Source organism: Saimiri boliviensis, chromosome 4 (assembly GCF_048565385.1).
Source record: "Saimiri boliviensis isolate mSaiBol1 chromosome 4, mSaiBol1.pri, whole genome shotgun sequence".
Classification (NCBI taxonomy): domain Eukaryota; kingdom Metazoa; phylum Chordata; class Mammalia; order Primates; family Cebidae; genus Saimiri; species Saimiri boliviensis.
In genome coordinates, this window is record NC_133452.1 from 117351515 (window position 1) to 117379344 (window position 27830).

The 27830-nt window shown below is 35.4% G+C and overlaps 1 protein-coding gene across 10 annotated transcripts in view; it reads left to right on the forward strand.

The window, feature by feature from the left end:
* Positions 1-27830, forward strand: part of LMBRD1 (LMBR1 domain containing 1) — a 170111-nt gene that overhangs the window by 56541 nt on the left and 85740 nt on the right. For all 10 annotated transcript variants that reach the window (XR_012517315.1, XR_012517317.1, XR_012517319.1 and 7 more), the window contains exons 7-8: positions 2245-2318; positions 23427-23552. Coding sequence is in view for 1 of the 10 variants with exons in the window: in XM_003926345.4 (XP_003926394.1) it covers positions 2245-2318; positions 23427-23552 (200 nt within the window). In the remaining 9 variants the exon portion in view is untranslated. The remainder of the gene's footprint in view (positions 1-2244; positions 2319-23426; positions 23553-27830) is intronic.

Below are 27830 nucleotides of genomic sequence, written 5' to 3' on the forward strand. Positions count from 1 at the left end.
GATCTCATGTTGTAAATTGTGATTCATTAATATCTTGCTGATACCAGCAAGAATAAGGGTAGCAGGCCTGGCATCTACTAATACTGAATTGTCAGATTTGTGCACCTTGATTCTGTTGCTGATAAATTAATAGCTTCTTTTCTTGGAGTTAACTCCTTTAGGTCTCTTGAGTGACTACTCTTCTGCCCTAAATATTATTTCATAAGTTATACTTTGAGTATTAGTATAACTTGAACTGGTGATTAGATAGGTAGCATTATTCTGTTTTGTTTTGTTTTGTTTTGTTTTGTTTTGTTTTGTTTTGTAATTCCATTCAATTTAGTCTTCCATTTTTTTTGTCTCCAGTGTTAACACCATCTAAAATATATGTTGCTTATCAGTCTAGATCAGCTGTCTAAGTCGAAAACAGTTACCCAAGTATTCTTAATTTTTAGTCCTTTTATTTCTCATCCCATCTCCTTTCATTTTTTAGGCATCTTAATGCATGGATCTTACAATACATGTATACCGTCATTGTAACTGATTACAGTCAAGGTGTAGAACACATCTACCACTCCAGCAATTTTTTCGCAATATGCCATTCAGTTAATATCATCTCCCATGAGAGATACTATGATTATAATTTCTGTCACTATATGTTAGTTTTGCTTTTTTTGAATATTGTGAGTGAAATTCTGATTCCATTTATTAATGATTCTTTTTTGTGTATGTCTGGCTTCTTTCATGAAATAATACTTCAAAATTCATTTGTATAAGTAGTTTCTTTTTATTTCAGCAGAGTAATGCATTTTATGACTGTACCACACTTGTTTACAATAGGATTTATTTATTACATCATAAAGATGTATGTGTCCAGATCATAGACCCCCTAACATATAGAGAGAATGCATCTTCAAGTATCTTCAGTATATGTTTATTCATCCTGTACCCAAATGGGAATAATAAATAATGATCAATCTTGAGTTATTTGGTTCAGATGATGATGACTGTTAGTAATATTAACATTTTGATGGCCAAATATGTTAGCATAATACTCGGTTTTATCATTCCTAAGACACATACTTTTTCAGATTTTTATCTCTGTTTTGGAGATATATTTTACAAGTGATAGTACCTTATAATTGTTATCAGCCAGATAGCAGACCTCTTCTAGTTGTATCAACACCTTCTGTTGATGCTTCTGGTACAATCAATAAAGTTATGGCATCAAAATGTCTTTGATTTGATAAAATACAGTTTTAAAAAATTAAGACAAAAATTTGCTTTATATGATTTACGAATTTGTTAATAATATGCTCTCTTTATGTGTTTTACAAAACTGAGACATGAGTTTTAAGATGATAGATCATTGTAATTTTATTAGTACTCATAAAAGATTAATGTCAACACATTAAATTAATCAAAATGTTGTATTTGGTTCTATAAGACCTGCATTTAAACTTGATCAATACAGGCCTGATAGGACTTGTATTAAAACTGGAGAAAGTATTGTTCCTACCTAAGAGTATTCAAGGTTGCCCAGTATTTTATTACATAATTTGATATATTTATGTGAAAGTATCATTCCTGTCCCTCACTCTTTGACCTTCCTTTAGATAATTTCCTAAATCCAACTTGTTAGCATAGTTGTATATGTGTGTGTGTGTGTGTGTGTGTGTGTGTGCGTTTTTGAATCTGTTTTCTAGTTGTGTTTGCTTTTATTTTTCTACCAAGTGGGCAAGCTTGTCCTTTCAAGTTAAAAAGTGAAATAAACTCTTTAATTAAGATTTTAGTTTTTGACTGTACATTAAAAACTGATTTGAAAATCAAGAACGAAGTAACTAGAAGTATTAAGACTGTGTTGAGAAGGGAGAAAGAGTCAAGGTCGGTAGCTTTCCTATGTAATATTATCTTTTAGGGTCTACCATTGAGAAAGCCCATGTGATCTTTTTATTCACTTTTTGAGCATCTGATATTTTACTGTTCTCTTTTTGGGCCCAATAATTAACCAGTAATTTTCCTGTTAATTTTAAGAGGTGAGGGAAAGAAAATCTCAGCTAGTCTGAAAGATCTTTTACAAATCAATTTTTAAAGAGCCCTTTAAAGAGTCTTTTCTCTAAGTTAGGACTTCAAGAATATGGTAGTACATATTGGTTTTTATTTCTTCAAAATGTATAAGCAGCTCAGCGTTTTACATTAATTTGCTAAATGTAAACATTTGAGTAGTATATATGTACATTTTAAACAGTTTTTCTTTCTTTGCAGATGGTTTAGCTGCATTGTCATTTTCTATTAGTTCTCTCACCTTGATCGGAATGTTGGCAGCTATAACTTACACAGTAAGTGAACTGGTGATAACTGAGTTAAAATTGTCTTATAAAATAATTTTTTACTGTAGTGACTCAATACGTTTTATTCTGTTTACCTTTATAATTTTTTGGTTCTTTCTTTTTCAATTTTTCTTCAGTTTTCTTAAGGGTAAAATTTTAACTACTCACCCATCATTTTAGCTATATTGGTGCAATTTAATAATCAGAAATTTCATAACTTATGAGCCTTGAAGGTGGTTATATCCTATGTTATAATAATCGATGCTTATAAATCTATGTGGTAGATTTATAATATCTGGTATGCTTATAAATCTGTTCATAAACATATTAGCATATTTATAAGCTTGTTAGGACTCTGAACCATAGACTAGGATCTATTACTGATTTTGCATATTTACTCTACTGGAGGATATAGGGCTTTTAAAATCAGGTATTTTATATAACTTGATACTTCTCTTGTATATGGAATCTATTCTTATACTCTCAGACTTTTTTTCCCCCTCAGTCTTCCTGGAAGTGGTAAGGTGTGAATTATAAATGACTGACCAAGTTGTATACAGACTTCTCTTTGAGTCTTTTGCTCACATTCTAAAGAAAAAGCTAGTAATAAATGCTTCTTTATTACCTATCCTGAGAGTTGTATAAGCAGCGTTAATATTATCTGGAACCTTTCAGATTAATGAAGTTTATTTTGAAGCACTCTTAATTCTTGCAAAGATGGAAAATTCTGGTTAAAGCAAACATTTTTGAATATTTTCTTAATATGTCTTTCTTTAGACATAAAGGAAATAGCTGTTATTGTACAAGCAGAATCTAGTTCGGTCAAATGATCATTCATGTGCCATAATATATAATTAAAAAAAACCCAAAAGACATACATTGCGATATCTTACAGGTGCTTATTTAGGTACTCAGTATTACTATTCATTGACATTTTCTGTGTTTTTATGTTATGTCACATAAGGAATTTGCCATTTAATATCAGTGGGTGATTATCCTTCTATCTCACAAAATGTACAGCATGTTAGTTATTTGTCTTTTAAGAAGTCACAGATGAGTATCAAATGAGGAATTAGACCTGAATTCTAATTGCTGTTATTCTGTGACTGATCTGTTATTGCTAATCTTGGGTTTATCCTTTAACCTTTCTGGATCAGTGTCTTCCCCATTAAACGGAAAGATAAAATGCTTCACAAGGATTTTTGAAGGTCAAATGATACTATTTGTAAAAGTGCTGTGAAAACTATAGGAAAATGAGGATAGAGCAATCAGTGGAATGTTAGGAGAAAAAAATAGAGAGAAATTCAATATGTAATGTACTTACAGCCTTCCAGTTTTATGGATGGCAACTGAAGATATAAGACTTCTACTCACAGCAATAGCAGTAACCATAGGATCAGCGTTTTCTTGTGTTGGTTCCCTGTGTCCCAGTTCCCCTAGGGTAATGGGAAGAAAACTAGATGAGACCTGCACATAACAGAGTGCATTGTAGAAGAGGAACTCTGAGCTTAGGGAAGTTGAATCTTTTATAATGGATGGTAAGCATACCTGTACTTTGCTCCAGGGAAAGCTATTTTCTGTATCTACCAAGACTATTTGCTATACAAAGATCTTTGAAAAGATAGTACAGCAAAAAATAGTGGCAGGTGGGGTGGGGGACAGTCAGCTCCTGGCTTGCAAAATATGCAGAAATGAAAGATGCATGGAGATTTGTCTCCCAATGGTTAATTGGTAAATACTGTGAAGAAAAATAAGGCAACATAAGAAGCTAGACAGTAGTGGAGGCTGCACTGTAAAGATCAGGAATAGTTTCTCTAATATCTGAACAGAGATTTGAATGAAGTGAAAGTAAGCCATGACAGAAGAGTTAAGGGTGAGGATCCTAAGGTGGACATATATATGCCGTATTCAGATACTAGCAAGGAGGCAAAGCCATTGTGGCTGGAATTCAGTTGACCAAGGGGAGTAGCAAAAGTTTCAGAGAGGTAGCAAGAGGCCATGTCATGTGAGCTTTATAGTCCACAGTTAGGATTTTGAATTTTATACTGATTGAGATTAGAAGCCACTGGAAGATTTAATTGGAAAAGTAATGGGCTCTGACAAACATTTTAACAGTATTACTCTGATGGCTCTGAATTAAATAAACTATGAGAGTAGGGAGTGGGAGTGGAGAAAATAAGTTGTTATTACAACTATTTGAAAGAGAGCTTCTTTGTAGGAATTATATTATTGGAAAGATAAATGTTTTAAACTTATATGGAAACTTTGAAAATTATCATTTAAATCATTAACTAAACCAACGTAATATTCATACTGAATTACTTAAGCTATCCTTAAAAGAGCTTTACTTTTCTAGGATATACCAGTTCCTCAAATAATGTCTTTTTTTTCATGTTGTTTTCTTATAATGTTGATGTGAAAAAAAATCAGTTTCTGGCCAGGGCTACTGTGTGGAGTTTGCTTGTTGTTTCCATGTCTGTGTGGGTTTTCTCTGGTAGTTTCCATGTTGTTTTTATGTCTGCATGGGATTCCCCTCACATTCCCAAGGTGTGCACATTAGGTGAATTGGTGTCTCTGAAACTGCCAGTAGGAGTGAGTTTGGGTATGTGTGAGTGCACCCTGCAGTTGGAATGGTGCCCTGGTCAGGGTTGGTTCCAGCCTTGCAACCTGAGCTAGTAGGATAGGCTCCAGCCACCCATGACCCTGAACTGAGAATAAGTGGGTTGGAAAATGAATGAATGAATGCAAATTATTGTAAAATAAAAATTCTTAAAGTGTGCTGCATGCAAGTACATAACAATAATTGCAGTACAAAAACATTCAGTCCAACATTGTTGTTGTTTGTTTTTGAACTGTGTGGTGGTAGGAGGTGCTCTTTACAATTTTCACTTTGCAAACGTTTATTCCTTAATTTAACCCACTACCACTACAACCATCATCACTCACTCATTCACCAAAAGTTGATTTTTTTTTTATTAATCTTTCCTGAATGTATGTAGAGTTTACATTTATTTCAATATTTAATGTTAGAAGTGTTTTGAGTCTTCATTTAGAAGTTTGGTGATGTTCTTGTCACTAGAAATATGCCATAGGAAGTTAGCTCTTGTTTTTATCAATTAGCCTGTGGTAAAATTGATTTCGTTGCCATGCATGGTGGTTTACACCTGTAATTTCAGCACTTTGGGAGGCTGAGGTGGGTGGATCACATGGGGACAGGAGCTCAAAACCAGCCTGGCCATCATGGTAAAACCCTGTCTCTACTAAAAACACAAAAATTAACTGGGCATAGTGGTGGGTGCCTGTAATCCTTGCCACTCAGGAGGCTGAGGCAGGAAAATCATGTTATATGTAAATTTTTGGTGCCACAAAGGAAATAGCACTTGAATATAAATTTTCTCAGCAAGGCAATTTACTTCTATAGAAGAGTGCATCTCTTGGGTGGAACAATGGCAAATGCACACCTGAACAGGGGAGGGGAAGGGGTTCTTATCCCTGACACAGGTAACCCCTACTGCTGTGTCGTTCCCCTATTGGGTAGGGTTGGACTGAGCAATCTAGGCTAATTCCAATTGCCTATTTTTAAAGAGAGCAGAGGTATGAATCAGAGTGGTGGGGTGAGCGGTTTGGCAGGAAAAACAGTTATGGAACAGGTAACTCTGGTCAGAGCAGGTGACCAGGGGTGACTCAGGTTACAGCAGGTGACCAGGATGAGTTCGTATAGAGCAGGTGCCTAGGGGAACAGATGTGAACTCCTGATTGGAACTGGTGGAAAATGTTGTTTACTGAAGCTACAAGAAAGTTAAACTTTAAAATGGAGGACAAAGAACTGAACATACTGACATACTGATTCTTTGAAGAGAAATTTAGAACTCATTGTATCCAACAATCGCTTGAACCTGGGAGGCAGAGGTTGCAGTGAGCCAAGATTGCACCATTGCACTCCAGCTTGGGCAATAAGAGTGAGACTCCCATCTCAGAAAACAAACAAACAAAAAATTGGTTTTTGTCACACATTGTTTCACTTAAAATCACAGTTTCTGAGAATCCTTTGATGATAATGTGAGAATTTATGGTATAGAGGGCTGGGCTGAAGGATATTTATTAAAAAAAAAAAAACAACCAGAGGACCTTATGATGGGATTGAGGGTGGGAACCAGGAACACATAAAAGAGTTGCTAAATTGGTAAAGAGGGACCACTTGAGGCCTAAGACCAAGGGAGAGATTCCAATGTAGCAGCACACTAAAATTCAACTTCCTAGCCATTATTAGTTTTCTTTAGGCAGCATAAACAATAAAATTATCGTAATTGGTATGGAGAGGCTGAAATGTGGATCTCAAATCCTTAGGTCTCCTGACCTACTTTCCCATCTAAATTTCTTCATCTTTATAGTGGTATAGCATTTAAATGAAAAGTAGTGAGGATTTAATTAAATAATCCACCAAGCCTTAGACTCTATTGGCCACTTAATAAATAGTCACTATTAGCTTAAACAGTTGAATATTCAAAGTTTTATATGGTTCAAACTATAGTTCCCTCCTGCTTCCTCTCTCAGTGAAAATAAACCAAAGGCAAAAAGCAGTTGTATCATGATGAGCAAGAATGTGTATTATTCAAAGGTAAGTAAAACAGGCATTCATAATTGAATGTTGTTTAGTTGGGGTTGGAGGAGTGTGAAGAGAGACACAGTATCATTTGAACAGCACTACAAGTACTCAAAGCTCAGGTTTTACTACCAAGCCATGATTTGGCCCGTTTTAATACCTATGGTGCATAGAGGTATAGGAAGAGGAAGGTAGATTATATCCTCTTCAAGAGGAGCATCACGGTATGTATATCTGAGCTCCGTTCATGAGTGTGAGTTTGTTTAAAATCTATTACCTGATCCCAAGTTTCCCCATCTTGGGGGAGAATGAGCCAGTAATACTGAAATGTTAGTAAAAATTTGTTGAAAATCAACAATTTATAGATAAGTACTTTTATTATAGATTGGTGGTTAAATAGTATATTTATATTTGCTTGTGATTGGGATACAAAATTTTCTCTTAGCTTATCTTGAAAAGGCTTTTCTTGAGGTAGCTTGAAAGAAGGTATAGAAAATATTCATGAAGTATAGAAGAGAGTTAGTCTTAAAGTACCCAGAGTGGGAAATTAATACTTGAGTACTTTGGCCCTAAATATAAAATGGAATGTAAAAATGATGTTTGTTACAGAATTTGTAACTCCATTTTTTTTGTATTGAGACTAGAGAGGTTTTTTTAATGTGTCAATCAAGTGTGAATTTCTTATATATTACTATTTTTGAAACTAGTTGATAATTTAAATTTTACTGATTCTGAGTACTCTACCATATATTAATAAATGCCAAATGTCAGTGAGCTTTAGGAGAATAAGAAGGTCTAACAGCATATTAGTTTGCTGATTATTTTAAGCTTACATTGAAAGGAAATTGATACTTATTAAATTTAAAAAAGTAAAACCTGTAAGCACAGATGTCTATGTAGATATTCTGATTTTTTGGTGCCACCAAGTGGGGAAATGTTAAATGATGTCTTCATGCAAAATGTATTGTATGTACCAGTGAAGTGCCCGTAGAAGCAGTGACTGCTAAATTGTTTACTGCATACCTTTATCAGTAAAACTTTAAATATGTTCTCCAGGGTATTTATGGTTTATAAATACATATTTACATATTGTTATGCTAACCTATGTACATTTAATGTAAAAAAGGTTAAAGAAAATTAAAGTGATAAATTAAGGATTTAAATATAGAAATGAAACATTTAACATTTTCTTTTCATACCCATCAAATGTTGTTTTGCCTCCATGTCCTAGTTCAGGTTGATGTACCATAGACTGGGTGGCTCAAACAACAAACACATTTCTCATGGTTCTAGAGCCTGGGAAGTACAACATCAAGGCGTCTGGTGTCTGGTGAGGGCCCTCTTCCTTGATTTGCAGTTGGCTGTCTTCTCATTCCATGTTCATAAGATAAAGAGCAGTAAGAGAAAGGAAGCAAGCTCTCTTGTGACCCTTCTTAAAATGGAATTAATCTTATTCATAAAGGATGACTTAATTACCTCTTAAAAGCTCCACCTACAAATATCACACTGGGGATTAGATTTCAACATATGAATTTCAGGGAAAGAGAAAAATTTAATTCATATTATAATACCTTATGAACCACAGCAGTGGTTCTCAATAATATTTTGTGAAAGAAATTCCAGCAAAAGTCAGTTTTTTCAGCCTATGTAAAAGCATATTTCTCTGAATACATGCTACTGATTGTAAGGTACGCCATTACTTTATGTATCACTATAAGGAAAGATCTGATAATTTTTTCTTAATCATCTGTAATCTTTGTTTTATATTTAGTGAGTGAAATTTCTTGGATTTATCTGCATTCATAAAAAGGAAAATATGAGGGAAATGAAAGGTATTTCTAAAACTTTGGAGTATGAGAATTCTAAATCACTTTTTGAATTCATTATTATGTTTATGTTTTACCATACAACAAAGATGCTTTTTGACTTACAGTGGAGTTACATTATGTTAAATCCATCATAAGTGAAATATATTGTAATTTGAAAATGCATTTAATTTACTTAAGTTCCTGAACATCATAGCTTAGTTTAGCCTATCTGAACGCTATAGCTTAGTTTAACCTTTCTTTTTTTTTTTTTTTTTTTTTGAGACGGAGTTTCGCTCTTGTTGCCCAGGCTGGAGTGCAATGGCGTGATCGCGGCTCTCTTCAACCTCCGCCTCCTGGGTTCAGGCAATTCTCGTGCCTCAGCCTCCTGAGTAGCTGGGATTACAGGCACGCACCACCATGCCCAGCTGATTTTTTGTATTTTTAGTAGAGACGGGGTTTCACCATGTTGACCAGGATGGTCTCGATCTCTTGACCTCGTGATCCACCCGTCTCGGCCTCCCAAAGTGCTGGGATTACAGGCTTGAGCCACTGCGCCCGGCCTAACCTTTCTTAAACATGCTCAGAACACTTACATTAGCCTATAGTTTCACAAAATTATCTAACAGCAAGCCTGTTTTATAATAAAATATCAAATATATTCTTATGTAATTTATTAACTACTGTACCGAAAGTGAAAAAGAATGGTCTCATACCACACAAAGTTTAAAAATCCTAAGTTGAACCATTGTAAGATGGGAACCAACTGTATTGTCTTTTATTTTTATAGATGTATAATAGATACACACATTTTCTAGGTACATGTGATAGTCTAAGACTTTTGTATAATGTATAATGATCAAATCAGGGTAATTGGAATATCCATCACCTTAAACTTAATACTGGGAACATCCAAATTATTCTCTTCTAGCTATTTGGAAATATGCAATGGATTATCGTTGACTGTAGTCACCCTGCTGATCTGTTGCACACTAGGTCTTATTTTGTCTGTTTAACTGTACTTTTGTACCCATTAATCAAGCCTCTGTTTATCTCCTCTCCCTACTCCCTACCCTTACTGGCCTCTACTCTCTTAGTCATTAGTCTTAGTTACTCTATTAGGTGAAATGATCTGGGCTCAGAACGATAAGTTTCACATGTTTTCATTCATACATGGAAGCTAAAAAAGTGTATTGTCTTTTATGTTATCAAGAGAATTGACGTGCAACTTTTCTTGAGTGTTCTAGTCTTATCTCTGGGATTTTCTTTGAAGCTGCTAATATATCTGTCCTGTATAGTTAAGTTGTTTTGTTGTTGTTTCTTGTCTTGCCATATAGAACGGAATCCTTTTGCATATATTTAAGCAGAAAAATGCAAAATAACTTCTGTTTTGGATATCTCCCTTTCTTAAGCTTATGAAACACTTGACTGTTGCTTTGTAAGAAAATACAGATTTATGCCTATTGTTCTAATGAACATTTTCTTTACTACTAATGCTTCTTCATTCTCTTTCTCCTTACTTACACATTTTTTGTTTTAATGTCAAATCATATTATAAGACATAAGTGGCAATTAAACTCAATAATTGTACCAAGAATGCATGTAACTCAACTGAAGTAACTGTAATATATATAACTTGCTGTGACCAAATTTCTGAAGGTGTGTGTAGTGACAACTAAGTCATGACTTCTACCTAGCCTCCACTTATAAAGTGCCTTCAATTTTTGGATGCATCCAAATTTCACTGATAGTAAATGTAAGAAAATATTTATGTCTTAGACTCAGTGAATATTTAAAAGGAAAGTCTTGAGTACCTGTATTGTTTCAGTCATCGTAATAGCAGGTACATCTTTGAATAATATGTTTTACAAATATGTGGAAGACATTTATTAAGTCTACAGGTAGTATTTAGCGTTGATCCTTTACAGTAATCTAAGGCTCACAGAATTGGAAACCATCATTCTAGATAAAGGAAGGAGATACGTAAAGAAAAGGTGCCATTCTAAACTGAGCAGTGAAAGAAGTTATTAGGAATGTAGTTTGTATATGTTATTTTAAAACATTTTAGTTTTCAAATAGAGTTGGTGATTTATTCTTGGAAGTCAAAATAAGTAAATTTGGAGGCAATTATGGCCCACCTAGTAATAGAAGCATTTTAAAACTGTATCTCTTTAGTTCTGTGATTTTTTTTTTCTGGAAATTCGCTAGAGGGCAGTAGTAAGCAATAAAAATTTTGTTTTTCTAAAAAAGATAGTCTTTTTGTACATTTAAAAAAAAGTCTGAAGTTAAGTTTCAAAGATTGTTGTTTAAAGACCTTAAGAGTTATAATGTTTTATATATGATCTGTGTCAAGCTTATCATAATCTAAATGTTACAGTTAAATTTCCTGATAATTATAGAAAATGGAATCCAAAAACAAGCTAAAAGCTTGGTTAACTAATGTTGGCTACTTTATTCTACTTGTTATTTTGGACAACTAAAAATTAAAAAATAGTGTTGTATTCTGGTCTTATGTTACCACAAGTTACCAGGAATGTTTTTATTTTCCAAAGTATTTTACATTAAACTATTTGGAAATTCAGTTCAGCTCTTCTAATAAGTATATCAATTCCATTTAAGGAAATAACTTTGTGTGAATTAAGAGCCGTCTCTTCCTAAAAGCTTCTTGTTTAATTATTATCTTCTTAGAGAAATTATTTTATTATTTTAATAAATTTTCGTTCTTGAAATAAAGGTAGGAGGAAATAGAATTAGGACCTGGTGATTACATACCAGTAGTCTACTGTAGTTGTTACTAGTCTGGCCTAGAAATCTGTTGGGCCAAGTTTGGCAGACCTATTGATAAAATAAATGTGCAGATGAATTATGTTAATACACCTATGTGTTATAATTGAGTTATAATCAAGGGACATTTACAAGTCAGGGAAGGTTTCTCAGACATACTGTAATTAAGCCAAGACCTGAAGGGCATTAACAGTTGCTAACGAAGTAAGATGGGAAGGTGGCCATGCTAGATGAGGATACTACGTGGAATAAAGTGTATATGTTGGACAAAGCCTAAAGTAGCATAAAATTGTAGTGTTTTAAGTACTATGAACAATTTAGAAGCACGAGATAAGGTTAACAAGTTGGTAGGCATCGGGTCATGAAGTGCTTTGTATGCAGAATTACATTAATTAGAGTCTATCCCCAATACCAACCAATAATTCTACCTTTCATAAAAAAATAGCACAACAACTTTTTAAAACAATTATGTATGTTCATCTACATATAGAGATTGAGAACAATAGAATTGCTCTGGTTAAAATAGCAGCACATTCCTGCATAGCTAGCTGCTTTATCTTCTGTAGTGGCCCTAGAGGCACCTTTCCAGATTCCTAGGAACTCATGTCAGAATGCTTTGAAAAATACATTTTTTAGTCCTGTAGAATCTTAAAGGATATTAATTAGAGGAATGACATATAGAAGATGAACTTACAGAAAGCGAGACCAGCAGACAAGTTAGGATAATTCAGAAGGCCTTGTGTTTGACAGTAGACTAAATAAGAGTTATCTTGTTGATGCTGAGTAGACCAAAACGTTCCTAGGGAAACAGTGTTGAGTACCGCAGTTCGTACATTCAGGGAACCTAATCCATCCAACACAAAATAACAAGCACTGAGGTCAAATAGGCCTGATTGAAGGTGGTTGAGAGGACAAGGAAACATATTTGCATATAAACTGGGTTTAGCAAAGTGTTGCCATGGCATTTTGTTGGAAAACGCAACGTTCTGTTGGATTATTAAAATAATATGAGTGATATGGTTTGGCTCTCTGTTCCCACCCAAATCTCATGTTTAATTGTGATCCCGAGTGTTGGAGGTGGGGCCTGGTGGGAAGTGATTGGATCATGGGGGTAGTGTCTAATGGTTCAGCACCATACTTTTAGTGCTGTCTGGTGATAGAGTTCTCACAAGATCTGGGCATTTAAACATCTGTAGCACCTCCCACTTTACTTTCTTCTTCCTGCTCCATCCACATATGTTGTGCTGGCTTCCCCCTTGCCTTCTGCCATGATTATAAGTCTCCTGAGGCCTCCTTAACCATGCTTCCTGTACAGTTTGTGGAATTGTGAGGCAATTAAACCTCCCTTCTTTATAAATTATACAGTCTCAGGTAGTTCTTTATAGCAATATGAGAACAAACTAATACAATGGGTAATGAGAATTGGTAAATAATCATTATATAATGCTGTGTATTAATCAGAGTCTTAAATTACTAGGTTACTTTTTATCAATAATGTTTAAAGAATATGGAAGTCCTAGAATAACCAAATCAAATAGGTTAAAATGATAATAAGGATAGGAAAATCCTATAAGGAAATGTTAAAGGAATTATCAGGTACTTTGGTTCCCACAGGCTTTATTCTTCATATTTTTCAATGTTTTGATGATATATAATTTAATATTAAAGATATAAATTAGATATTTTTAATTTTAAAAAATATATTTAGGGGATACAAGTAGAGATTTCTTACACGCATATATTGCATTGTGGTGAAGTCTAGGCTTTTAGTGTAGCCATCACCCAAATAGTGAATGTTCAATGAAAGCTCCCACTGCCCCACTACCCTTCCTAACCTCTGATAACCATCCTTCAACTGTCTGTGACCATGAGTTCAGTTGTTTTGATTTTTAGATCCTACAAATAAGTCAGAACATGTGATGTTTGTCTTTGTGCCTAGTTTATTTCACTTAGCATAATGACTGCCAGATCTATCCATGTTGTTGCAAATGAGAGAATCTTATTCTTTTTATGGCTGAATAGTACTCCATTGCATATATGTACCATATTTTCTTTATCCATTCATCTGTGGATGGACACTTAGGTTGTTTCCAAATCTTGGCTATTGTAAATAGTGCTGCAACAAACATGGGAGTGAAGATATTTCTTGCTGATATACAGATCTCCTTTCTTTTGAGCATATGCCAAACAGTGGGATTGCTAGATCATATAGTAGCTCTATTTTTAGTTTTTTGAGGAACCTCCAAACTGTTCTCCATAGTGGTTGTACTAATTTATACTCTTACTAACAGTGTACAAGGGTTCCCTTTTCTCCGCATCCTGACCAGCATTTGTTATTACCTGACTTCAGATAACAGCCCTTTTAATCAGGGTGAGATGATAATCTGTTTTGATTTGCATTTCTCTGATGATCTGTTGAGCACCTTTTCATGTGCCTGTTTGCCATTCTTATGTCTCTTTTGAGAAGTGTTTATACAAATCTTTTGCCCACTTTTTAAATAGAATTATTAGGCTTTTTTCTTTAGAGTGTTTTGAGCTTATATATTTTGGTTATTAATCCCTTGTCACATAGTAGTTTGTAAATATTTTCCTCCATTCTGTGCCTTGTCTCCCAATTGTGTTGATTTTTCCCTTTGCTGTGCAGAAGCTTTTAAGCTTGATGTAATCCCATTTGTCTTTTTTTTTTTTTGCTTTGGTTGCCTGTGCTTGTAGGGTATTACTCAAGAAATCTTTGTGCAGATCAATGTCCTGGAGTTTCCCCAACATTTTCTTGAAGTCATTTCATAATATGAGGTCTTTGATCTTAGGTCTTTAATTGATTTTGATTTGACTTTTGTATGTGGCAAGAGATAAGGGTCTAGATTCATTGTTCTATATATGGATATCCAGTTTTCCTGCCACCATTTATTGAAGAGTCAGTCTTTTTGCGCGTTCTTGGCACCTTTGTCAAAAATTAGTTTACCATAGGTGTATGGATTTGTTTCTGGGTTCTCTATTCTGTTCCATTGGTCTGTGTGTCTGTTTTTATGCCAGTACCATGCTGTTTTGGTTACTGTAGCTCTGTAATAGAATTTAAATCAGGTAATGTGATTCCTCCAGTTTTCTTCTTTTTGCTCAGTATAGCTTTGGCCATTCTGGGTCTTTCATGATTCCATATAACTTTAGGATTTTTTTTTTTTTTTTTGGTGTGTGTGAACATTGTCATTGCTATTTTGATAGGGATAGCATTGAATCTGTAGACTGCTTTTAGTAGTATGAACATTTTAACAATATTGATTCTTCCAATCCATGAACATGGAGTATTTTTTCATTTTTTTGGCATCTTGTTCAATTTTACTCATCAGTATTTTATAGTTTTCATTGTAGTGATCTTTCACTTCTTTAGTTAGGTTAATTCCTATTTAATTTTATTTGGGGCTATTGTAAATGGGCTTACATTTTTAAATTTATTTTTTAGATTGTTAACTGTTGGCATATAGAAATGTACTGATTTTTGTATGTTGATTTTTTTTACATTTTCTAAGCCACCCTTTAAGTGACTTCGATGATGTATTCAGACAGAAAATTCAGTAAAATAGTATTTAACACAGCTTATGAATAGCTATATTTTTTCTAGGTCAATAATATGCTCTTAATTAGATTAAATACTGCATCAAAGGTCATAAAATGCATAATGATGTTATTTTTACTCTACCTTGAGGGACATACAATGTTTTATACTTAACCTATCCGAGCCTGAATTTTATCAATATGAAGGAGGTGTTGTAAAGATTAAATGTCAGAAATAGGTATCTTTAGCTCAAGGACTGCCTATAATAAAGGAATAATAAATTATTCTTTATAATTCAACAAATATTTATACAGTTATAACTTTACTGAATTTGCTTGTCAGTTATAATAGTTTTTTGGTGGAGTCTTTAGGTTTTTCCAAATTTAAAATAATATCATCTGCAAACAAAGATAATTTGACTTATTCCTTTCCAGTTTATATGCCCTTTCTTTCTTTGTCTTGTCTGCCTGCTGCAGCTAGGACTTTTGTGTTAAATAACAGGGTCGAAAGTGAGCATCCTTGTCTTGCTCCAGAACTAAGAGGAAAGGCTTTCAATTTTTCACCATTCAGTATGACACTAGCTGTGGGCCTGACATACATGGCTTTTATTACATTGAGGTATATTCCTTGTATCTTCAGATTTTTGAGGGTTTTATTTATCATGAAAGGATATTGAACATTATCACATGCTTTTTCAGCATCAATTTAGAGGATCGTATGGCTTTTATCCTTCATTCTGTTGATATGATGTATTACAGTGATTGATTTGTATTTGTTGAACCATTCCTTGCATCCCAGGGATAAATCCCACTTGGTCATAATGAATGATCTTTCTAATGTTCAATTTGGTTTGTTGGTATTTGGTAAGGGTTTTTGTATGAATATTCATGAGAGATACTGCCCTGTAGGTTTTTTTTTTTTTTTTTTTTTTCTTTTTCAGTGAGTCTTTGGTTTTGGTATCAGGGTCTTGTAGAATGAAACTAGAATTATTCCCTCCTCCTTCATATTTTGGAACAGTTTGAGTAGGAATGGTATTAGTTATTCATTAAATGTTTGATAGAATTCAGCAGTGGATTGACAGTAGGTCCTGGGCTTCCCTTTATTAGGAGGCTTTTTATTACAGCTTTGATCTTGTTATTCGTTACTTGTTACTAGTCTGTCCAGGCTTTGGATTTCTTCATGGTTCAAGTTTGGTAGGTTGTATGTGTCTAGGAATTTATCGATTTCTTCTATGTTTTTCGGTTTATTGGCATATAATTAGTTGTTCATAGTAGCGACCAATGATCTTTGAATTTCTGTGGTATCAGTTGTAATGTTTCCATTTCATCTTTGATTTTATTTATTCATTTGTTTCTGCTCTGATCCTTATTTCTTTCCTTCTCCTAATTTTGGGTTTCGTTTGATCTTGCTTTTCCATCTCTTTAAAATGCATCATTACATTATATGTTCAGAGGTTTTTTTGTTTGTTTTTTTGATATAGGCACTTAGAGCTGTAATTTTCCCTCTTAGTACTGCTTTTGCTCTAACCTGTAGGTTTTGGTATGTTGTGTTTTCATTACCATTATCATTGACTCAGTGGTCATTCAGGAGCATATTGTTTAATTTCCATATGTTTATATAGTTCTCTGAATTCCTTTTGTTATTGATTTGTAGTTTTAGTCCATTGTGGTCAGAGGAGATGCTTGATATTATTTCCATTTTTATGCATGTGTTAAGACTTGTTTTATAACCTAACATATGGTTTATCCTTGAGAATGATCCTTGTGCTGAGGAAAAGAATTTGTGTTACACAGACATTGGATAAAATATTCTTTAAATATCTATTAGGCCCATTTGTTCTATAGTACATGTTAAGTCTGATGTTTCTTTGCTGATTTTCTGTCTGGGGTATCTGTCCAGTGCTGAAACTGGGGTGTTGAAGTCTCCAGTGTTAATGTATTGGGCTCGCATGCTCTCTCTTCTTTCTCTCTCTCTCTCTCATTTTCTCTCTCTCTCTCTCTCTCTTTAATAATTTTTGCTTTTTATATCTGGGTGCTCTAGTTTTGGGTGCATTTATAATTATTATATATTCTCACTGAATTGACCCTTTCATCATCATATAATTATCTTCTTTGTCTTTTCTTACAATTTTTGTCATGAAATCTATTTTGCCTGATATAAACCTAATTACTTCTGCTCTTTTTTTTGTTTCTATTGGCATGGAATATCTTTTTCCTTCCCAGTCTATGCGGGTCTTTATAGGTGAAGTGTATTTCTTGTAGGCAACATATCAGTGAGTCGTGGTTTTTTTAATCCATTCAATTAGTCTATGTCTTTTGATTAGAGAGTTCAGTTGACTTATGTTTAATGTTATTATTGATAAGTAAGGACTTCTGCCATTTTGTTATTTATATTCTGGTTGTTTTATAATCTTCTCCTCTTTCTTTCCTTCTTTCTTGTCTTCCTTTTAGTGAAGGTGATTTTGTCTGGTGGTATACTTTAATGTCTTGCTTTTATGTTTTTAAGTATTTGTTATTTGTTCAATCAGAGGTTACCATAAGGCTTGTGATTGCTGTTTTATAACCCATAAAAACACACAAAAAGTTAATGAATAGAAGCTCTACACTTTATCTTCCTGCTTTTAAACTTTTTGTTGTTTCTCTTTATGTCTCATTGTGCTGTGTCTTGAAAAGTTGTTAGTTTTTTGATTGGCTCATCATTTAGTTTTCTACCTTAGACAAGACTAGTTTATACAACATCATTGTAATGTTATACTATTCTGTGTTTTTCTGTGTAGTATTACCAGTGCATTTTGTACCTTCACATGACTGCTTCTTGCTCTTTAACATCCTTTTGTTTCAGATTGAAGAACTCCCTTTAGCCATTTCTTTTAGGGCAGATGTGGTGTTAATGCAGTCTCTTAGCTTTTGTTTCTCTGGGAAGATCTTTATCCTTCATACTTGAAGGATACTTTCACTGGATATTCTATTTTAGGGTAAAATTTTTCTATCTTCAGCACTTTAAATATGTCATGTTGTTGTCTCCTGGCCTGTAACGTTTCCACTGAGAAGTCTGCTCTGGACATATAGGAACTCCATGTTTATTACTTGTTTCTTTTCTCTTTCTGCTTTTAGAATTCTTTCTTTATCCTTGACCTTTGTGAGTTTGATAATTAAATGTCTTGAGGTGGACTTCTTTGGGTTAAATTTGCTGGATGTTTTACAGCCTTCTTGTACTTGAATGTTGATATCTTTCTCTAGGTTTGGTAAGTTTTCTGATATTATCCCTTTGAATAAGCTTTATATCCCTGTCTCTTTCTCTTCCCACTTTTTAAGGCCAGTAACTCTTAGACTTTTCCTTTTGAGACTATTTTCTAGATCTTGTAGGTGTACATCATTTTTTTTTTAATTTTTCTTTTGTCTCCTCTATGTATTGTCAAATAGTCTTGTCTTCAAACTCACTAATTTTTTTTCTGCTTGATCAGTTTTAATATTAAGAGACCGATGCATTCTTCAGTATGTCAGTTGCATTTTTCCAGCTCTAGACTACTTGTTTGCTTCTTCTTAATTATTTCAATCCCTTTGTTAAAAAATATTTATTTGCTAGAATTCCAAATTCCTTCTCTGTGTTCTCTTGAATTTTTTTGAGTTTCTTCAAGACAGCTGTTTTGAATTATCTGTCTGAAAGTTTATATATCCCTGTTTCTCCAGGATTGGTTCCTGGTATCTTATTTAGTTCATTTGGTGAGGTCACATTTTCCTGGAAGGTGTTGATGTTTATAGATGTCCATCAGTGTTTGGGCATTGATCAGTTAGATATTTAATATAGTCTTCACATTTTGGACTTGTTTGTGTTTGTCCTTCTTAGGAAGGCTTTCCAGCTATTTGAAGGGGCTTGGGCCCCAAGACCATTAACACTGTGGTTTTTGCAGACTCATAGAGGTACCAACTTGGTGGTCTTGGATAACATTGGGTACCAGCCCCAACCCCATACGTGGGTGCCCTTAGTCCCAGGGGTGATGAGGGATTGAGAAAAGAAAATAAAGACAGAGACATGAGTGAATTTATAGCATGGCTTTAGGGGACCAACCCAAGCATGGGAACTGCATTGGCCGGAGTTCTGGGCTCCAAACCCTTTTATTATATGCGTAATCTCATTGATCTTATGGGCATGGAAGGGGAGGGTAAAGGGGTAGTTAAGATAGCTGGGGAGTTGGAGCACTGTGATCCTTCTAAGTCATACTAAACTTGCTATCTGAGTATTTAACAGCACTTGAGATTTTTCTAAGACATGCTAAACTAGTACTCTGAGTTTAGCGGCTGCATCAGAAGTATAGCAAATGAGGAGCCACCTGGTCTGACCACACCCAATGTATCAAGGGGCTTTTATCTCCTGAGCATTGAGGACATAGAGCAATTAAAATCACTCCATATTCCCAGAACCTAGGCAGAGCCTGAGGCGTTCGGTGATCTCTGCCCTGCAAGGCTTTTCTCCTCCTTGCCAGCTCCCATCTGCAAAGACCCTCCGGGATCTTGTGAACAGAGGTCACCTCCCTTCTCAGAGATCTTTGCATAAGCCCTCTTTATGAGGCCCTCCTGCAGTCTCCATGCTGAGAAGGCATTTGTGGGAACAGAGCAGTATTCCCTGCTCCGCAACCATCCCGCAGTGTTCCCTGGTGTTACTGCGCTCTCCATGGTCTTTACCTTAGGCCTCCTGTTGCTGCCTGATTTCTCATTAACTGCACCAATAATATAGTTTAGTTTGGTGTATAAACTTCAGTACACTCTGAGCCAAGCATGCTTATAATTATTTAGCTAGAATTAACATAGGTCTCCCCCTGGCCATCGTGACCCACAGAATAAGATCTGAAGGAATTCTCTGGATTACTACACAGAAGCTCTTGAGTTTTTTTTCTCCCTTATTTTCTCTTAAGCAAACAGTCTCTCTGCACTGAGCCACCTGGATTTCAGAGTGTGGTAAAGCTGTGACATGGTAAAAAGCCCCATAAAACTGCATACCTCAACCATACTTCGGCTTTCTATTGAAACTGCTCTCTGTAACCCTAATGTGACAGGCAAGCAGTCCAAACCCATGCCATCTTGGCCCCTGCAACTTGTAATAAGTAATTAAGGTCTGTGATTTCCACCCTACCCAGACAATGTGTAAACAAATGCTTATCTTGACTTTTGTAAACCACTTAAGTAACAATCAGAATGTCCAAAGTCCCCTGGCCCTCAGAATGTCTGGAGCCCCTCACCCTCACCCCCGAGATGGTTTTACAGGTATAAAATGTCTTGACACCCTCCTTTTGGGGCCATGGGTTGAAGAGATGCAAGTCCTCCATGGCCACCAGCAATAAAGACCCTGTGATTTGGCATACTTTTGTCTTGGTGTTGACTTTCTATGCTCTGGCCAGTACAACAATGCAAGCACTCCTGTGGCAAACAGCACTGAGACTGCTCTGAGTCAGACCTGAAGCCAGCACAGCACTGGATCTTCCCTAAGGCCTTTCCCTTCAGGGTGTCAAGTTCCTCCACCAGGTCCTGGGTGTGTCCAGAGATGCTGTCTGAGAGCCAGGGATTAGAGTAAAAACCTTAGCAGTTTACCTGATGATCTATGGGTAAGCTGACACATCACCATAATACAAAGTCCTTCTTGTTCTTCCCTACCCTTTCAACAGGCAGAGGAGTCTCTCCCTGTGGCCACCACCAGCACTGTTACATGGGGTTCTACCAGGCCACCACCAAAGTTCAGTTAAAGCCCAAGGGCTTTTCCGATCACTTGTGATGATTGCTGCCAGGCCCGAGACTCAGCCTGCAGGATTCCCTTCTGGTTCAGGGCATGTCTAGGGATGCTGTCCTCTAAGAGCCTAGAACTTGACTTGAGGACCCCAAGAGCCCACTTGTTGGCTCTGCTTTACTGTGGCTGAGCTGGTACCTAAGGTGCAAGACAAAATCCCCCTTACTTTTCTCAGACCATATCCACCATAGCTGGGAATGTGCTGGGTCACCCCTGAAGCCAGTGTATCTCAGAGCCCAAGGTCCATAACACACTCTGTAGGTAACACTGCTGGTTATTCAGGGACCAGGGGCTCTTCACTCAGCAGCTAATCAATCCTACCTACCTTTCAAGGCAGCAGATTCCCTTTTGGCCCAAGGTGTGTTTAGAAATGTCATCTGTGAGCTAGGCCTTGGAATGGGGGCCTTATGACTCTGCCACAGTATCCTGCTGTGGCCGTGCTGGTATCCAAGATGCAAAACAAAGTTCTCTTTACTCTTTCCTCCCCTTTCCTCAAGCCAAAGGAAAGAGCCACTTTTGTTGAGGTAAGCTACACTGCCTGGGGTTGGGAGAGAGATGGTGCAAGCACTCCCTTAGCTGCAGTCTTCGTAGGTCACATGCCATCCTGGTCCACTCTAAGCCTAGCCTACCAGTAGGAGTTGTCTAGGAATTGCAGTCCTTGTTTCCTCGACTGCCTTTCGAGTTCACCTAGGACGCCAGAGCACTTTGTTCACAGTGGCAAACCTTGCCAAGAAACTCCGGTTTCAACCAATGGGATGGGTGATTCCCCTCTGGATAGGGCTGGTGCAAATGTTCCTTCTATGCATGGGCACTAGCTGAGCCAAGCATGGCTTTATTGTCCACTGTGACAGGGCAGCACTGAGTTCAATGTAAAATCCCCCGAGTCACTGTGCTCTCTCCCTTCTGAAACTGAAAATATTCTCCTTCCATGCTGCCTCATGGCTGCTTCTGAGGGATGAGGGAGGGATGGCATTGGTGATTCAAGACTGTCTCTCCTGCCCTCCTCAATGCCTTTTTTAGTGATATAAAGTTAAAACCAGGTACTGTGATTGCTTACCTGATTTTTGGTTCTTGTGGCAGTACTTTTCTGTGTGTAGATGTTACAGTGTGATTTTCCAGTGAGGAAGATGAATGGTGTAGGCATCTATTCTACCATCTTGTTTCATCTCTCCTTGCAGCATTTCAAATTTTGGATTTTCAGATTAGGGATGCTAAATAATGCAAATATACTAAAAGACCAAAAAATTCTGAAATCTAAAACACTTCTAGTCCCAGTCATTTAAGATAAGGGATACTCAAACTGTACTGTATCCAAATTGCATTTTCATCTAATAGTAACGGAATCTTCCTCCACCCCTTCCTTTTTTGGGATGAAAGGGAAATAATGAGAATATTAACTTATGTTTTAATAATATTTGAAGTGCAAGGTTTTTTTTTAAAGTGTTTCTCCTTTGGAAATACAAGGATTTCTATATTGGATAATAATTTCAACTAGCTAAGTATCTAAATACAGTATGTTGTAGAATTGATATTACATGTAGAACTAGTTGATTTCTGGGATATTTTTCATTTGTGTTTTTTATTCTTCTCCCCTAATTAAAAAAAAAGCTGATTTGTTAGAATTTATGCTTTGCTATTTGAATTGTACTTTAACCAATATTTAATCATTGCATAAAGGAGACTTAATGAAGAATATTAGAATATTAAAGTAATTAAAATTAACACTAAAGTTATCTTAAGTCATTCTTGGAATTGACAGCTAGGTAGCAGAGAGCATGAGAAAAAGCATTCAGGATCACCCAGGATATTTTGATGTTTGGGATTATGTCTAAAAAGTGACATTTCTCACTTCTGCCTGCATTTATTGTCCTGAGCTCAATATCATGGCCTAACTACATGGGGGACTGGGTAAAGTGTGCTCAGAAGGAAAATGAAAAACATTTAAGTACATAATGTTGTATCCACTTCTGAGTTTGCTGCTGCAACCAGGAGATTATAGTTGTCAGTATTTCTCCTAAGGAAGTACCATCAGTAATGATTCTGAATAATTGTTGTATGGCAAATGCCATTAAGTATTATTAATGGTTATAATAAAAAGCTGTCATTTGGGACTGGAATATGGAATTGGGTAGTATATATAATGACATGTGTATTCTTAATATTGATTAATAAGTTAAAGTTTGTATGCTAATCAAATAACATGTATATATTAAAGGTTTACTAAGTATACTTGGAATAAATTTTTTTACAGAAAATCATTTTAAAATTGTTTTTACTAATTTATACTATCTTAACCTTCAATTAGTCTGACGTTGTAGTCATTACTCTGATAAAGTATTGTACAGTAAATTCACAGTAAATTTGCAACTTGTCCTCTGAGGAATCGTGTTATAAGTTTGCCTCTGTTTAAATGTAAATGCGAAATAAGGAGAATTATGAGCCAATATAATGTTCACTCTTATATACCACAATTTTCAGTAACTGTAATCTTTCACAACTGCTGACTCTTATGTTACGACTTTAAAAGCCATTTTTAACCTAAAATTGTGTATATTTGAAACATTATTCCTAAAACATTTCAATTTTGTTTCTTTTAGGCCTATGGCATGTCTGCGTTGCCTTTAAATCTGATAAAAGGCACTAGAAGCGCTGCTTATGAACGTTTAGAAAACACTGAGGACATTGAAGAAGTAGAACAACACATCCAAACGATTAAATCAAAAGTGAGTTGGTGTTTTGGTGTCATTGGGAAGCATAAAACTACTTTGTCTTTGAGCTGCTTTCTGATATAACTTAGACATTATCAATCACGTAACTTTTTACATTGTTTGAGTTTTTTGTGACATAATCTGGTATGATTTGGCTGTGTCCCCACCCAAATCTTATCTTGAATTCAGTTCCCATAATCTATGTCCCGGGAGGGACCCAGTAGGAGGTAATTGAGTCATGGGGGCAGTTAACCTCATGCTGTTCTCATGATGAGTGAGTTCTCATGAGGTCTGATGGCTTTATAAGGAGCATTTCCCAATTTGCTTGGCACTTCTTCCTGCCACCATGTGAAGAAAGACATGTTTGCTTCCCCATCTGCCATAATTGTAAGTTTCCTGAGGCTTCCCAGCCTTGTGGAACTGTGAGTCAATTAAACCAGTTGCCTTTATAAAGTACTCAATCTTCAGTAGTTCTTTATAGCAGCCTGAGGATGGACTAATACAGTATCCTTATAGAACCATGTCTGTATTTTTAAAAATTTGTGTTCTGTGTAATGTAGGACACTAACAACTTGAGAATTTCTATCATTATTCTACACTTATAAAGCAAAAGTTTTTCTTATGTATGATCAGGGTCTTACTAGTTCTCAGGTATCATTTCATATATAATATATTTTATTATAATATTTATGTTCAAGTTTTATGTACTAGTTGAATGAGCTAAAGATTACATGTAACCCCCTGCCAATTAAATGTACCTCTAAAATTACAGTCAAAAGTTTTTCTTTCTCTATCATCTTCAAGTAACAGATAAATCTTATTCAAAGATGATGGGAAAAAATGACAAGTCCTCAAAATTCTTCTCCTAAGCTGGTATGATTATCATAAACTAGGCAATAACAGCACACACAAAAAGGAAACCATATATCAGCTTTCTTATGAAAGTAGAAGCAAATATTTTAATATAAATAAAATATAAGTGGCCAGGTATGGTGGCTCACACCTGTAATCCCAGCACTTTGGGAGGCATAGGTGGGTGTATTGTTTGAGCTCAGGTTTTGGTACCAGCCTGGGCAATATGGCGAAACCCCATCTCTACAAAAAAATACAAAAACTTAGGTAGGTGTTGTGGCATGCACCTATAGTCCTAGCTACTTGGGAGACTGAGTTGGGATGATCACTTGAGTCCAGAAAGTTGTGGGTGCAGTGAGCCATGATCGTGCCTCTGCACTCCATCCTGGATGATGGAGCAAGATGCTGTTTCAAAAATAAAAGCAATTGAAAACATATGCTATAATAAGAGAATATTTCATAATCAGATTAGGTTTATCTCAGAAATGTAAGCATGATACATTAGAAAATATATTAAAGCAGTTTAGTATATTGAGATTAAATGTGAAATATAAACATCTTAGTAGATGTCAGAGTATTTGCTAAAAGCCAATTTGTAGTTACATTTTCAAAAAGAGTCTTTTCGGCCGGGCGCGGTGGCTCAAGCCTGTAATCCCAGCACTTTGGGAGGCCGAGGCGGGTGGATCATGAGGTCAAGAGATCGAGACCATCCTGGTCAACATGGTGAAACCCCGTCTCTACTAAAAATACAAAAATTAGCTGAGCATGGTGGTGCATGCCTGTAATCCCAGCTACTCAGGAGGCTGAGGCAGGAGAATTGCCTGAACCCGGGAGGCGGAGGTTGCGGTGAGCCAAGATCGCGCCATTGCACTACAGCCTGGGTAACAAGAGCAAAACTCTGTCTCAAAAAAAACAAAAAAAAAAAGAGTCTTTTCAAAATAAGGATAATACGGAAGGGAAGCCTTTAATGAGCATACTTAATCGTGAAAGAATAGAAACATTCCCATTAATGTCAGATACAGAAGAGTAGTGTTAGTATCATTGTTACTTTTAGCATATTTATGGCAATCTGAGTCAGATGAGAAATAATTTAGAATTTACATATAAGCAGGGAGAGGAGGGGAAAAAAAGGAAAATAATGTTTTTTATTGGCAAATATCATCTACCAAGATAATCTAAAATAATCAGTTGACACACTAATAGACCTAATGAGTTTATCACAGTGCCTAGATGTAAAGATAAAAATCATTAATTAGTTGGAAGATATAATAGAAAATAATCCCATTCACAATAGCTACAAACTATAAAATAATAAATTCAAGATCTTCCTGATAGAAATAATAAAATTTGGCTGAGCGCGGTGGCTCACACCTGTAATCCCAGCATGTTGGGAGGCCGAGGCGGGTGGTTCATGAGTTCAAGAGATCGAGACCATTCTGGTCAACATGGTGAAACCCCATCGCTACTAAAAATACAAAAAATTAGCTGGGCATGGTGGCATGTGCCTGTAATCCCAGCTACTCAGGAGACTGAGGCAGGAGAATTGCCTGAACCCAGGAGGCAGAGGTTGCAGTGAGCCGAGATCGCGCCATTGCACTCCAGACTGGGTAACAAGAGCGAAACTCTATCTCAAAAAAAAAAATTAAAAAAAAAAGAGAAATAATAAAATTTACTGAAATATGTAATAGAAGACCTGAACAAATGGAGAATTTCATTAATTCATAGTTGGGGAGATTTAATATTGTGGCAATAACAATTTTCTTAAGTTTTGGTTCAATATAATTAAATATAATCTATAAAATAATATAATCTATAAAAGGTAAAAATGAAATTTGCATAAAATCTCATCAAATAAAAATCAATTTTTAAATATAAAATTTATAAAACAGCAGAAAGTGAAGGTAAAATTTTTCTTGCTGTAGACAAGATCTTTCTAAACACCTTGGTGCTAATTAAGAGACAATTGGTGAGTTTTAAATTTTTATGTTGCAAGTTTTATTTACTGATAAAGGACATTAAAGAGAAAGCTAAAAGGCAATGATGACATGGGAGAAAATCTGCAATACAAGTGATATGTAAAGAGCATCTTTAAGTCAGTAAGAAAAAGTGCAGGCAACACAAAATTAATGAAAAAAGGATCCAAATAGGTAGCTCATAAAAGGAGAAACTATACTGTGCAGTAAAAATATGAAATGATGCTTCAGCTAATTAGTAATTAGTAGGTTGACCAGGCATCTCAGTTTATCTGGGACCCCAGGGATATCCAGAACATGAGACTTTCAGAGCTAAAACCAAGATGGTTGGTAACCTTAGTGATTAGAGATGTGAAAAGTAGAACAACTCAGTATATTTTAAAAAATTATTTGGACTGCTTTTAAATTTTTATCTCTGTCAATTTTTTATCAGAATTTGGGGATAGACTTTGAGTGTATAAAAAATACAACTTTTTAAAAAAATTGAATATTTTGACATGTGCCTGTACGTATAGATACATACCTTTTAATAATTAATGTTTAATCTAACAGTTTACCTCTAGGAAATTATCCTACTGAATTATACGTACATGTTTGTACCCAGGTATATAAGGATGTTTATGGCACATTGTCAATGGCCCTCAACAAAAACGAAAAAAGGAAATAATGCAAATGTTCAAAATAAGCTATTTGTTAAATCTAGATACCATGTTGTAATGTGCAGTGATGAAAAGGAATGAGATATATTTATAAATCTATATATAGCTTGAAGAGTACGTCTTGCAAAATCAGATGATCTCCATTCAAAATCTGGCTCTACTGATTGTGCACGTAACATCTGTAGGCCTTTTTTTCTCATTTAATAAATGAATATACTATTATCTGCCTCAAAGAGTTATTCAGAAGATTTATGGCAAATAAATATAAAAAGAGAAGACCAGTTTTTTGCACAAGAAAGGTGCTCAAGACACTTTTCAAAAGAAGACATACATGTGGCCAACAATCATATGAAAAAGCTCAACATCATTGATCATTAGAGAAATAAAAATAAAAACTGGTGAGATGCCATCTCACACCAGTCAGATGGCTGTTATTAAAAAGTCAAAAAATAACAGATGCCAGCGAGGTTGCAGAAAAAAGGGAACTCTTATACACTGTTGGTAGAAGTGTAAATTAGTTCAACCGTTGTGGAAAGTAGTATGGTGATTCCTCAAAGAACTAAAAGCAGAGCTATCATCTAACCCAGCAATCTCACTTCTGGATATATACCCAGAGGAATATAAAGCATTCTGAGAAAAAGATATGTACACAAATGTTCATTGCAGCACTATTCACAATAGCAAAGACATGGAATCAACCTAAATGCACTTCAGTGGTAGACAGCATAATGAAAATGTGATACATATACACTATGGAATAGTATGCAGTCATAAAAAGAATAAGATCCTGTCCTTTGTAGGGACATGGA